This window comes from Oncorhynchus masou, chromosome 25, assembly GCF_036934945.1.
Source record: "Oncorhynchus masou masou isolate Uvic2021 chromosome 25, UVic_Omas_1.1, whole genome shotgun sequence".
Taxonomy (NCBI): domain Eukaryota; kingdom Metazoa; phylum Chordata; class Actinopteri; order Salmoniformes; family Salmonidae; genus Oncorhynchus; species Oncorhynchus masou.
The window spans coordinates 11243736-11258320 of record NC_088236.1 but is presented as its reverse complement, the minus strand read 5'-3'; the positions used below and the strand labels follow the sequence as shown (position 1 = coordinate 11258320).

General features: G+C 41.4%; 2 protein-coding genes and 1 pseudogene across 10 annotated transcripts in view; all 3 read right to left on the bottom strand.

The window, feature by feature from the left end:
* The window catches only part of LOC135513781 (calcium/calmodulin-dependent protein kinase type II subunit beta-like), a 138621-nt gene extending 130891 nt beyond the window's left edge, over positions 1-7730 (bottom strand). For all 9 annotated transcript variants that reach the window (XM_064936698.1, XM_064936700.1, XM_064936702.1 and 6 more), the window contains exon 1: positions 7421-7730. In XM_064936698.1, the coding sequence (XP_064792770.1) occupies positions 7421-7482 (62 nt within the window). In that variant the 5' untranslated portion in view covers positions 7483-7730. The remainder of the gene's footprint in view (positions 1-7420) is intronic.
* Positions 7731-8193: 463 nt separating this feature from the next.
* Positions 8194-9234, bottom strand: LOC135513467 (E3 ubiquitin-protein ligase TRIM35-like; annotated as a pseudogene).
* A 4179-nt stretch (positions 9235-13413) lies between these two features.
* si:dkey-13n15.2 (protein transport protein Sec24C) overlaps positions 13414-14585 on the bottom strand; it is a 36956-nt gene continuing 35784 nt past the window's right edge. Inside the window, exons 19-20 of the mRNA XM_064936697.1 lie at positions 14489-14578; positions 13414-14357 (exon numbers count right to left, since the gene is read on the bottom strand). Coding sequence (XP_064792769.1) covers positions 14214-14357; positions 14489-14578 — 234 coding nt within the window. The 3' untranslated portion in view covers positions 13414-14213. The remainder of the gene's footprint in view (positions 14358-14488; positions 14579-14585) is intronic.

Here is a 14585-nt window from a genome sequence, read left to right as displayed (position 1 = left end):
AATGTTGTTGATCCATCCTCAGTTTTATTTTATTTTATCACAACCATTAAGCTCTGTAACTGTTTTAAAGTCGCCATTGGCCTCATGGTGAAATCTCTGAGCGGTTTCCTTCCTCTCTGGCAACTGAGTTACTTGTAGTGACTGGTGTGTATTGATACACCATCCAAAATTTTTGTTTTTTACTCATCTACTCGTGCCCTTCTTTGCGAGGCATTGGAAATGTATGGTATGTGTGGGGTGCAGAGATGAGGTAGTCATTCAAAAATCAAGTTAAACACTATTATTCCACACAGAGTGAGTCCATGCAACTTATTATGTGACTTGTTAAGAACATTTTTACTCCTGAACTTACTTGTAGAGTACAACAATATTAGCCATATTACCCATAAAGCCTAGCTGTATATTGGCAGAAAGGTTTGTAACTCTCGTTCTTATCCGTCTATTAACTGATTTAGCTCATGGTGATGTCATCACGGAAGGCCAAAACTCTTTCCGACCAAAACAGGTTCAAATTTCAGGCAGTCTCAATTCTGCTTCTATAATCGCGCTATACCACAATAAACACAATAGACTACGAGATCATTGAGTGATTTTGAAATCTTTAGCCTATCTCTGCTGCGCTGTATCAGCACAATTTACAGCCCCCTACAGCTAGGCCGGTTTGGTAATGAATATAGGCTACGAGATAGATAGGCTGTTTTTAAATTGGTGAATGTCCTATGTGAACGCAGCCGTACACACAGCTGTCTTACCAAAGTAATGAAATCTAAATGCGAAAAGTAGTAGCCTAGGTATTCATGCATCCTAACAAAAATACTGAATAGCATTTTGAATACCGACACAACTGCGAATGCGAACAAATGTAAACAGAACGAAACAGAGGTACCAAGGTACCAAGTAGTAGGCCTAGCAAACAATATATCAGATCAATAAAGTTATGACACAATCTATACTTCTATACCTAGTTACATTAACAGTAAACAAACGCAGTAAACAAAAGGCAAATGAAGATCCTAACAACCAAAATCATAGCCTACAGCCTAGTAGAGTAACATGCAGCCATGCACAGCTGTCTAACCAAATAAATAGGCCTATACAGTCAAGGCTCAGGAGAAGACCCAGATACAGACAGGCACACACCTGTCTACACACAAGGTCCCACAGTTGACAGTTCATGTCAGAGGAAAAACCAAGCCATGAGATCGAAGGAATTGATGGTTCATAAGAACACAGTGGCCTCCATCATTCTTAAAAGGAAGAATTTTGAAACCACCAAGACTTTTCCTAGAGCTGGCTGCCCAGCCAAACTGAGCAATTGGGGGAGAAGGACCTTGGTCAGGGAGGTGACCGAGAACCTGATGGTCACTCTGACAGAGCTCCAGAGTTCCTCTGTGGAAATGGGAGAACCTTCCAGAAGACAACCATCTCTGCAGCACTCCACCAATCAGGTCTTTATGGTAGAGTGGCCAGACGGACGCCACTCCTCAGTAAAAGGCACATGACAGCCCGCTTGGAGTTTGCCAAAAGATTCTCTAGTCTGATGAAACCAAGATTGAAATCGTTGGCCTGAATGCCAAGCGTCACGTCTGGAGGAAACCTGGCACTATCCCTACAGCGAAGCATGGTTGTGGCAGCATCATGCTGTGGGGATATTTTTCAGTGGCAAGGACTGGGAGAATAGTCAGAATCGAGGGGAAAGATGAACTGAGCAAAGTACATAGAGATCCTTGATGAAAACCTGCTCCAGAGCGCTCAGGACCTCAGACTGGGGTGAAGGTTCACCTTCCAACAGGATAATGAACCTAAGCACATAGCCAAGACAACGCAGCAGTGGCTTCGGGACAAGTCTCAATGTCCTTGAGTGGCCCAGCCAGAGCCCAGAATAGAACCAGATCGAACATCTCTGGAGAGACCATAAAGTAGCTGTGCAGCAACGCTCCCATCCAACCTGACAGTGCTTGAGAGGATCTGCAAAGAAAAATGGGAGAACTCCAAAAATAAAGGTGTGCCAAGCTTGTAGCGTCATACCCAAGAAGACTCAATGCTGTAATCACTGCCAAAGATGCTTCAACAAAGTACTGAGTAAAGGGTCTGAATACTTATGTAAATATAATATTTCTGTTTTTTATTTTTAATAAATTCGCAAACATTTCTAAAAAACTGTTTTTATTTGTGATTATGGGGTATTATGTGTAGATTGATGGGAAAAATACAATTTAATCAATTTTAGAATAAGGCTGTAATGTAGCAAAATGTGGAAAAGGTCAAGGGTCTGAATAATTCCCAAAGTCACTGTATATACTATGTATAAGCTGGACCTTGACTTATTTCACATTTTGTTGTGTTACAGCCTGAATTCAAATTGATATAATTATGATATTTTTTTCTTAGCTATCAACACACAATACCCCACAATGACTAGGTGAAAACAGGTTTTTAGAATATTTTTTACATTTATTGAAAATTAAATACAGAAATATCTCATTTTCATCAGTATTCACACCCCTGGGTCAATACTTTGTAAATGTCTAAAAACCTGTTTTCGCTTCATCATTATGCAATATTGTGTGTAGATTGCTGAGGGAAATGTTTTATTTAATCAACTTTAGAGTAAGACTATAACGAAACAAAATGTGGAAAAAGTTAAGGGGTCTGAATACTTTCCAAAGGCGCTGTACATATTACAGACACAGTATATTATACAATAATTATTATTTTGTTTGTTTTTAGTCCCATCCTTCAGCTACCCTCAACCCCTCCCATCTATCTCTGAACACCATCCAGTCCCATCCTTCAGCTACCCTCAACCCCTCCTATCTATCTCTGAACACCATCCAGTCCCATCCTTCAGCTACCCTCAACCCCTCCTATCTATCTCTGAACACCATCCAGTCCCATCCTTCAGCTACCCTCAACCCCTCCTATCTATCTCTGAACACCATCCAGTCCCATCCTTCAGCTACCCTCAACCCCTCCCATCTATCTCTGAACACCATCCAGTCCCATCCTTCAGCTACCCTCAACCCCTCCCATCTATCTCTGAACACCATCCAGTCCCATCCTTCAGCTACCCTCAACCCCTCCATCTATCTCTGAACACCATCCAGTCCCATCCTTCAGCTACCCTCAACCCCTCCCATCTATCTCTGAACACCATCCAGTCCCATCCTTCAGCTACCCTCAACCCCTCCTATCTATCTCTGAACACCATCCAGTCCCATCCTTCAGCTACCCTCAACCCCTCCCATCTATCTCTGAACACCATCCAGTCCCATCCTTCAGCTACCCTCAACCCCTCCTATCTATCTCTGAACACCATCCAGTCCCATCCTTCAGCTACCCTCAACCCCTCCCATCTATCTCTGAACACCATCCAGTCCCATCCTTCAGCTACCCTCAACCCCTCCCATCTATCTCTGAACACCATCCAGTCCCATCCTTCAGCTACCCTCAACCCCTCCCATCTATCTCTGAACACCATCCAGTCCCATCCTTCAGCTACCCTCAACCCCTCCCATCTATCTCTGAACACCATCCAGTATTGATTTCTATTGCCATATATTTTGAGTATTATTATATTATTGACCGATTGACTATGACTTTTCAAATCACTCTGCATTGCTATTTGCAGAGTTACACGCTGACCACGCCATCGCACACATGTTGATTTTGTACCCCCACCCCAGACATAATCAGGACACGCAGGATGAAATATGAAAACAAACTCTGAACCAATTATATTAATTTGGGGACAGGTCAAAAAGCATTAAACATTTAGCTAGCTAGCTTGCTGGGATATAAACATTGGGTTGTTATTTTACCTGAATTGCACAAGGTCCTCTACTCCGACAATTAATCCACAAAACTGAATTCCTTTCATGTCATCTCTCCTCCTTCCTCAGGCTTCTTTTTTTTTACTTCTTTGGACTTTATATGGCAGTTGGCCACCAACTTTACGATGCATTACTACAACCGACTGGAGTGTGGACGTCAGTTGATCTTTCAATCACCCACGTGAGAGGCTGGACTCGCAGCGCATTGAGCGTCACAAATAGAACCTGTTTCTGTTTTAGCGCCTGGCCACGCAAACACTCTCGCTGAGGCAAGAAAGCAGTGTGGGTGCAATAACTATTTATTTTTATTTTTATTTATTTATTTGAATATTATGTACAGTTGAAGTCGGTTGTTTACATACACTTAGGTTGGAGTAATTTAAAATCGTTTTTCAACTACTCCACACATTTATTTTTAAGAAACTATAGTTTCGGCAAGTCGGTTAGGACATATACATTGTACATGACAAAACGATGTCATGGCTTTAGAAGCTTCTGATAGGCTAATGACACAAGTCATTTTTACAACAATTGTTTTCAGACGGATTACTTCACTTATAATTCACTGTATCACAATTCCAGTGGGTCAGAAGTTTACATACACTAAGTTGACTGTGTCTTTAAACAGCTTGGACAATTCCAGAAAATTATATCATGGTTTTAGAAGCTTCTGATAGGCTAATTGACATAATTTGAGTCAATTGGAGGTGTACCTGTGGATGTATTTCAAGGCCTACCTTCAAACTCAGTGCCTCTTTGCTTGACATCATGGGAAAATCTAAAGAAATCAGCCAAGACCGCAGAAAAAAACTGTAAACCTCCACAAGTCTGGTTCATCCTCGGGAGCAATTTCCAAACACCTGAAAGTACCACGTTCACCTGTACAAACAATAGTACGCAAGTATAAACACCATGGCACAACGCAGCCATCATACTGCTCAGGAAGGAGATGCGTTCTGTCTCCTAGAGATGAACGTACTTTGGTGCGAAAAGTGCAAATCAATCCCAGAACAACAGCAAAGGACATTGTGAAGATGCTGGAGGAAACAGGTACAAATGTATCTATATCCACAGTAAAACGAGTCCTATATCGACATAACCTGAAAGGCCACTCAGCAAGGAAGAAACCACTGCTCCAAAACCGCCATAAAAAGCCAGACTACGGTTTGCAACTGCACATGGGGACAAAGATCGTACTTTTTGGAAAAATGTACTCTGGTCTGAAACAAAAATAGAACTGTTTGGCAATAATGACCATCGTTATGTTTGGAGGGAAAAGGTGGAGGCTTGCAAGCTGAAGAACACCATCCCAACCGTGAAGCACGGGGGTGGCAACATCATGTTATGGGGGTGCTTTGCTGCAGGATGGACTGGTGCACTTCACAAAATAGATGGCAGCATGAGGAAGGAAAATTATGTGGATATATTGAAGGAACATCTCAAGACATCAGTCAGGAAGTTAAAGCTTGCTCACAAACGGGTCTTCCAAATGGACCCCAAGCATTCTTCCAAAGTTAAAGCAAAATGGCTTAAGGACAACAAAGTCAAGGTATTGGAGTGGCCATCACAAAGCCCTGACCTCAATCCTATAGAACATTGTGGGCAGAACTGAAAAGGCATGTGCAAGCAAAGAGACCTGACTCAGTTACACCAGCTCTGTCAGGAGGAATGGGCCAAAATTCACCCAACCTATTGTGGGAAGCTTGTGGAAGTCTACCCAAAACGTTTGACCCAAGTTATACAATTTAAAGGCGATGCTACCAAATACTAATTGAGTGTATGTAAACGTATGACCCACTGGGAATGTGATGAAAGAAATAAAAGCTGGGAAAAAATAATTCCCTCAACTATTCTGACATTTCACATTTTTAAAATAAAGTGGTGATCCTAACTGACCTAAGATGGGACATTTTAACTAGGATTAAATGTCAGCAATTGTGGAAAAACTGAGTTTAAATGTATTTGTCTAAGGTGTATGTTAATAACTTCCGACTTCAACTGTATGTGTAAATGTATTTTGCAAAGCTAGCGGTGTGGTCAGCATGTTAGCTCCACGATCTTCTGAACCAACCTTCCAATACCTTTCTGGTGCATTCCAGTCACTTTAAACGTTTTTTTCACTTAGTTCCAGGTAAATGTTACATTTGTTCAGCCATTATTGGAACCTGCGACCAAAAACAAGCTACATATGGACAGTACCAAAACAAATGATCTAATGAATCTGTCTCTTCACAGAAAAATATAAGGAGCTGGGATGGTTGTATCCCCCCATATACTGTATATAACATTCTATTGGTTGCAATAATTTTGTATGATAATTTAAATGAAAAACTGAGTTTTGAATCCGCCCCGATTTTGTGCATCAGTTAATAAACCATGTTCCGTGGAATGGTACATCGAAAATCTCTTCCCAACTACTGTATCTCGTCATCTATATTGCACAGCTGTCATTTTGGGGGGTCTTTAAATGAAACTGGTATACTTTTAAAAAAATTATCACAGTTTTCTTTAATTAACCAATTTTGGTCTTTAATGCAGGACCGACAGACAAGTTCCTTACTTTCTCCCCCTTCCACTTGCCTCTTCCATATTTGCAGTAATGCAATTAGTTGGTTGTAATGTTGGGTAGAGCAGACATTTCCATATATGTCTGTGTTAGCTGCGTGTGTGACAGAACTCCACCATTTTTATTTATGATATCATTTAGAAAGATTCTACATTTGTTTTTAATTCTCTAAAAAACATGTTTTTTTTATCAATTAGTATATTGGAATTTAAACATAATATTTGTTGTAATATTTGTTTTGTCTTTTGTGGTGGATTAAATTGAAATTGCAACCAGCTTTCTATGTCTTGTTTTAAAAATAGCGATCTTTTGGAGATGATTTAATTTTCAAATAACCGAAAGTGAGAGGTCGTAATCTGAATAAAGGGAAAAGGGCCAGTTCCACATTGTTTACCCCAAACTGTCGCTCCGCTCTTCGACAGATCAAAATGTCATTGTCTCCCGGGTCGCTTTGCCTGCTGGTAGCGGGACCGGGAGAGAGATAGGGGCGATTTGGAGAGCGGTGTGGCTCGCCAACCGACGCGCTATAGTGCCCAATGCCCAGTGCCTAGAGTAGGCTAATGGATACATTTTTGGATAGTTTTTCCTACTTTTTTTTAAAGAGCGCAGGGAACAATCATTTATTGTGAGTTTGTGTGAGAGAGATAGAGAGAAATGAGAGAGATAGAGAGAGATAGAGAGAGATAGAGAGAGAGACATTTGAAATGTCTTTATTATTTTGGAACTTTTGTTAGTGTAATGTTTACTGTTCATTTTTTATTGTTTATTTCACTTTGTTTATCTATTTCACTTGCTTTGGTAATGTAAGCATATGTTTACCATGTCAATAAAGCCTATTAAATTGAATTGAGAGAGAAAATAGCATTTTGAGCCAGCTGTCACCCTTGACTTGTGCTGCTGTTGAAAAAGACAACGGTAACAACGCAAACCCGCACCCACAGCTCCTTGACGCAAACAAACGACAACAGTCAGCCAGTCACACATTCCCATTCATGCAAATTACCACAATAAATAAGCTTACTTTCCCAGCTCTTCGTAAAGCTGAAAATCGTCCGTGAAACGTGTACAGGTTGTCGCAGCCATGTCTCCGTATCTCGTGCTTCTCTCACGGTTACTCCTTCGTTTGATAGGATCCTCCTGCGTGATATACACTTTATCTCAAAATGTGCGTGTTCTTTCTGAGCTGCGGCGATTCAAACATAGACTTGTATCGCAGCGGATAGGTTTCGGTTTGAGAAGGAATGCAGGCAGGCGAGCGACCAAGTTGGCTTGCTTTACCTCGTCTATCCCACTATCTATCTACTTACTGTACTCTATCGTTCCTCACCCAGTGCGCTTGACTGCAAATGGTGAAGCGCTCCAAAGACCTGTGGCGAGAGCTGCTCAGCGCTGCCCTCGTTTGGGCGCTGCGCTTAACTACCCGTGTACAGCACTTCCAAATACGGGCAGATGTAATAGGCTATTTGTGTTTGGTGGAAGGGGTATGATGTAGATTTCAATGATTTCAATGACAGATATAAAATGCAATGGTAATTCATTACAAACAATAGCCTACATTAAAATCAATCTGTATGTATTGTAATTTTCTATAGGCCTAGGCATGTGTAATGTTAGAATAGGCCTACAGTCATGCAAGTATATTAAACAAATAATACTATAGAACGTTTCAAGGTACATGGTTGAGGTATGGACTACCCAATGCAACAGTTGCAGTAAATCGTATTGAGCTGTCCAATAACTTCCTTTACACATGCTACAGGATGTGGTCTGTATTGACATAATTCTATAACAGCTTCATTCTGTTGTGACATTACTCCCCTCTCTGTAGGCCAGCTGTAATCTGATCCTCTGGGGTCTCCTCTTCAGAGTGAGGGTCTCATGTCCTGCCCAATGCTGACCACTACTCTGGTGCATAGCCCAGTATGCATACTCTGGGGTTGTGGCTGCTTCCCGCTTCCTGTTGATTGACTCCTTGGCCACGCCTATAAACCAGTAAGGGTGGTCCCCCACCTCCACCTCCCAGCTGTGCCTTCCTGGGCTGAACCCCTCAGAGCACAGAACTGTGGCATAATTTGTGTTCCTCTCTGGGTTGTCAGGGAGCTGGGTTGGGACTGTCTGACTCACACTGGTCAGATCATCAGACAGAGAAAGCCAGCAGGAAGCAGCGTTGGGGTCCAGAATCACAGGAGTGTATGGGACAATCCCCTGCATCTTCTCCCAGACTCTGAACTGCAGGTTGCCCAGGTGTTTGGCCACATCTATCAGTGCTCCTGAGACCAGCTGTGGATCCGGCAGTGTGTCCTGGGCTCTGGAGAATGTCTGTGTGTGTTTGTAGCTCTTGAGAAATGGCACCTCTTGTTTCTGGAGTTCTTGTTTCACAGCAGTGATGTTTTCTGTGAGAGAAGAGATCTGGTCCTGAATGTTCTTCATCTCTCTGGCAATCATCTTCCCCTCATCTTCCTTCCTCAGTGCTGCCAGTCGGGCCTCCTCTTCCTCTCTCAGGAACTGGTGAATCTTCTCACATCTCTGGTCTGTCTCTCTGTGGACACCAGCTGCTTCCTGGAGTATTACACCATTTCATTGTACGTCTTTTCAATGTTTTTACATTTGTATCTAAATGACTCTAAATGTGATTCTAGACATTCTTGACATGTCTTCCTCTGACACAGTATTCCCCCACTTCACTCTCTTCTCTGGACTCCCACCTCTCCCTCCATCTTTGTCAGGAAGCTCCTCCAATAAGAAGTGAATTACAGCATCCTTAGAAGGTTTCCTCTTACAGACCAGACAGTTATTGTCTTCATTGTGCCACTTGCTTGGTGGTGCCCCTTGCATAGTGGTGTTGCAGACTCTGGGGCCTTTCAGAACAGGTGTATATATACTGAGGTCATGTGACAGATCATGTGACACTTAGATTGCACACAGGTGGACTTTATTTAACTAATTATGTGACTTCTGAAGGTAATTGGTTGCACCAGATCTTATTTAGGGGCTTCATAGCAAAGGGGGTGAATACATATGCACGCACCACTTTTCCATTTGAAATTTGTTAGAATTTTTTAAAACAAGTTATTTTTTCCATTTCACTTCACCAATTTGGACTATTTTGTGTCTGTCCATTACATGAAATCCAAATAAAATCAATTTAAATTACAGGTTGTAATGCAACAAAATAGGAAAAACTCCCAGGGGGATGAATAGTTATGCGAGGCACTGTATTTGGTCTGATCCCAGAATGTGTCCAGACAGCTGGAACAGCAGCCCAGAGAAACAGGCTCTCTGAAAATCTCTGAACAAATATGACAACACAGAAAACTATCCAGGAGAGATCATTTTTCTGACATTTTCTCTGTCATGATACCGCTAGTATCCTACTGTCCTTCACTTTGCAAATGGCACCTCTGTTCTGTTCACTTCATGGGCTACAGGCTGTGATAAAAGATTAACTAAGAAATAAAACAGTGAAACGTCAGTTTGAGGACACTTCTCAGTGTTAATCATATCGATCTTTCAACAAATATGAATATCATACTGTTAGTTTCTCGTTACTGATTCAGTGATATCCAGGGTGTACTCCATACTAGCTGCTGTACTATAAGTCAATAACTCTTCAGTCAGTACCTAATTCCACATAATTGCGTCCAATTAGCCTTGTTAGTTAGATCAATGACTCAGACAGTTGACATGAACACAGCCAATGACCGTTTAGCAATTGACATCGTTATCATTGTTCTAACGCTCTTATTGAGTAATGCTTCAGCTAGATATTACAAATGTTGTGAAGCTAAAAACTGTCTGTCTGTCTGTCTGTCTGTCTGTCTGTCTGTCTGTCACTCTATCTGTCTGTCTGTCACTGTCTGTCTCGCTTCACTGAGGACATTTACATCAGAGACAATTAATTAGCTGAACGTTCGCTTGTTCTGAAGTCACTTGTTCTGATGTGCTTTTAAAACCTTGTGTAGTAGAGCTATCGCCTATGCACAGGAAAACAAAATAAAGTTATGTAACCCTTTCCTGCAGTCAATGACCTTCTTTGGCCTCATGGGTAGAATTTAATTTAAAATTATCATAATTTCATAATTAATAAAAAAATAAAACATTATGGACGAAAGAATTTTGTTATATTTCAGTATTCTGTGATTTATACTAAACCAAAATATAAATGCAACATGCAACAATTTCAAAGATTTGACTGAGTTACAGTTCATATAAGGAAATCAGTCAATTTAAATAAGTTAATTAGGCCCTAATCTATGGATTTCACATGACTGGGAATACAGATACGGTGCCTTTTCAATGTATTCAGGACTTTTTCCACATTTTGTTTTATGTTTCAGACGTATTCTAAAATGTATTAAATTGTTATTTTTTTCTCTACACACAATATCCCATTATGACCAAGCAAAAACTGGTTCTTTTTTCCCCCCTCATCTCTCTACACACAATATCCCATTATGACCAAGCAAAAACTGGTTATTTTTTCCCCCTCATCTCTCTACACACAATATCCCATTATGACCAAGCAAAAACTGGTTCTTTTTTCCCCCTCATCTCTCTACACACAATATCCCATTATGACCAAGCAAAAACTGGTTCTTTTTTCCCCCCTCATCTCTCTACACACAATATCCCATTATGACCAAGCAAAAACTGGTTCTTTTTTCCCCTCATCTCTCTACACACAATATCCCATTATGACCAAGCAAAAACTGGTTCTTTTTTCCCCCTCATCTCTCTACACACAATATCCCATTATGACCAAGCAAAAACTGGTTCTTTTTTTCATCTCTCTACACACAATATCCCATTATGACCAAGCAAAAACTGGTTCTTTTTTCCCCCTCATCTCTCTACACACAATATCCCATTATGACCAAGCAAAAACTGGTTCTTTTTTCCCCTCATCTCTCTACACAATATCCCATTATGACCAAGCAAAAACTGGTTCTTTTTTTATTTTACATAAATATTCAGACCCTTTACTCAATATTTTGTTGAAGCACCTTTGGCAGTGATTAAAGCCTCAAGTCTTCTTGGGTATGATGCTACAAGTTTGGCACACCTGTATTTGGGGAGTTTCTCCCATTCTTCTCTGCAGATCCTCTCAAGCTCTGTCAGGTTAGATGGGGAGCATCGCTGCACAGCTATTTTCAGGTCTCCAGTGATGTCCGATTGGGTTCAAGTCCGGGCTCTGGCTGGGCCACTCAAGAACATTCAGAAACTTGTCCCAAAGCCACTCCTGCGTTATCTTGGCTGTATTCTTAGGGTCGCTGTCCTGTTGGGGTACTGTGTGTAGATTGATGAGGAACATTTTTAATTGAATACATTTTTGAATAAGGCTGTAACGTAACAAAACGTGGGGAAAAAGGGGGTCTGAATACTTTCCCACTGTGTGCATCTGTTGGTCACCATATACATTACAAAAAAAGTAGAGGCGCGGGTCAGAAAACCAGTTAGTATCTGGTGTGACCACCATTTGCCTCATGCAGCGTGAAACATCTCCTTCGCATAGAGTTGATCAGGCTGTTGACTGTGGCCTGTGTAATGTTGTCCCACTGCTCTTCAATGGCTGTGTGAAGTTGCTGGATATTGAAGGGAACTGGAACACTCTGTTGTACAGGTCGATCCAGAGCATCCCAAACATGCTCAATGGTTGACACGACTGGTGAGTATGAAGGCCATGGAAGATCTGGGACATGTTCAGCTTCCAGGAATTGTGTACAGATCCTTGCGACATGGGGCTGTGCATTATCGTGCTGAAACATGAGGTGAGGCAGGCGGATGAATGGCAGGACAATGGGCCTCAGGATCTCATCATGGTATCTCTGCGCATTCAAATTGACCTCGATAAAATGCAATTGTGCTCATTGTCCGTAGCTTATGCCTGCCCATACCATAACCCCACCGGCACCATGTGGCACTCTGTTCAAAACGTTGACATCAGCAAATCGCTCACCCACGACACCATATACATGGCCTGCGGTTGTGAGGCCGGTTGGACTTAATGCCAAATTCTCTAAAACAACGTTGGAGTTGGCTTATGGTAGTGAAATGAAAATTCAATTCTCTGGCAACAGCTCTGGTGAACATTCCTGCAGTCAGCATGCCAATTGCACACTCCCTCAACTTGAGACATCTGTGGCATTGTGTTGTGTGACGAAACTGCACATTTTAGAGTGTCCTTTTATTGTCCCCAGCCCAAGATGCACCTGTGTAATGATCCTGCTGTTTAATCAGCTTCTTGATATGCTACACCTGTCAGGTGGATGGATTATCTTGGCAAAAGAGAAATGCTCACTAACAGGGATGTAAACAAATCTGTGCACAACATTTGAGAGACAAAAGCTTTTTGTACGTATGGGCACTTTTTGGGATCTTTTATTTCAGCTCAGGAAACATGCGACCAACACTTTACATGTTGCATTTATATTTTTGTTCAGAATGTACAGTACCAGTCAAAAGTTTGGACACACCTACTCATTAAAGGGTTTTTCTTTATTTTTGACTATTTTCTACATTGTAGAATATTAGTGAAGACATCAAAACTATGAAATTAAGTGTAACACTGGACAGCAAACTTAAAATTGAATACAACTCTATATCTGACATGGTACAGGTGTTGTTTTAATCCCATAACCATGTGTGTGAGGTGTATACCATTTAACACTACCTAGAAACACTCTGTGTGACCCTGATTTAGGTTACTCAATTTAAGAACATTTTATTTGACTCTGTGTATAAAAGTCATGTCTATTTCAGCAATTTGTTAGTACAGTAGAGGGTTGTACACACACACACACACACACACACACACACACACACACACACACACACACACACACACACACACACACACACACACACACACACGGAGGGATTAGAGTGTTGTCATGGACTAAATGAACATTTCAACCCTTCTGTCTTCATCCAGATGAGAGATGCTGACAGTCAGCTACACTACTAACAGTCAGAGAAAATAACAGTAGTCAACAGTTTATACACCACGTGACATGGAGGGATTAGAGTGTTGTCATGGACTAAATGAACATATCAACCCTTCTGTCTTCATCCAGATGAGAGATGCTGACAGTCAGCTACACTACTAACAGTCAAGAGAAAATAACAGTAGTCAACAGTTTATACACCACACACACACACACACACACACACACCTTTAACGTAAACATGTCAAACATATCTCAAGGCCATCAGATTGTTAAACAGCCATCACTCGCACAGAGAGGCTGCTGTCTACATACAGACTTGATATCATTGGCCACTTTAATACATGGATCACTAGTCACTTTAATAACGCCACATATCTCGCATCACTCATCTCATATGTATATACTGATTCCTTCACTATCTATTCTTTACTGTCTATTGCATCTTAGCCGCTCTGTCACTTCTCATCCATACATTTTATACGTATATATTCTTATCCCAGATCTAGAAGCATAAGCATTTCGCTACACTTGCAATAACATCTGCTAACCACGTGTATGTGACCAATGAAATGTTATTTGATTTGAAAAGGTATTACTACAACAGTCAAACAAATACAGACATCACCATTTGCTGATGAACCTCAAGTACAACAGCCAGTTGCATACTGTAAGTCAAATAAGGATATGATCATTCACATGTGGTTGAGGTGATCTGTAAAAACAAACCTGGCCATACTGCTGAAAACACCAGGGTCATGTTCATTAGGCACCAAACACAAGAAAAGGTGAGTGAAACATGGGAGGGATTAGCTGGACTTGTCCAATAAGAAACCCACGTTTGCGTTTCCAGTTCAAACCATTTTACAACTAACGAACCAGCAGTTGTATAGAGTTGACATGGAGGTGGTACAGGAAGTCAGCGTAGCTCGCTCCCCCGTTGGGACTCTTATCTTCTACCAGGAGGCGCTGTAGAGCCTCCTCACAGCTGTCCCCCTGCTTCACCACACGCAGCTGGGGAGAGAGAGACACACACAGTCAGTCATATCTAAAATATTAGTCAGAGGTTATTTTGTCACAACTACTTAACCTCCTCTCTCCAACATTCATGCCAATCACAAGAAGGAATTTTTCCAGAGCCTCACCTTGCGAGTGTAGTGTGTCTGTGAATTCAGGGTGTTGATGAGTGATCTCACACTAACAGACAGAGGGTTGTCCAGCACAGGCAGCTTTGTCTGCACA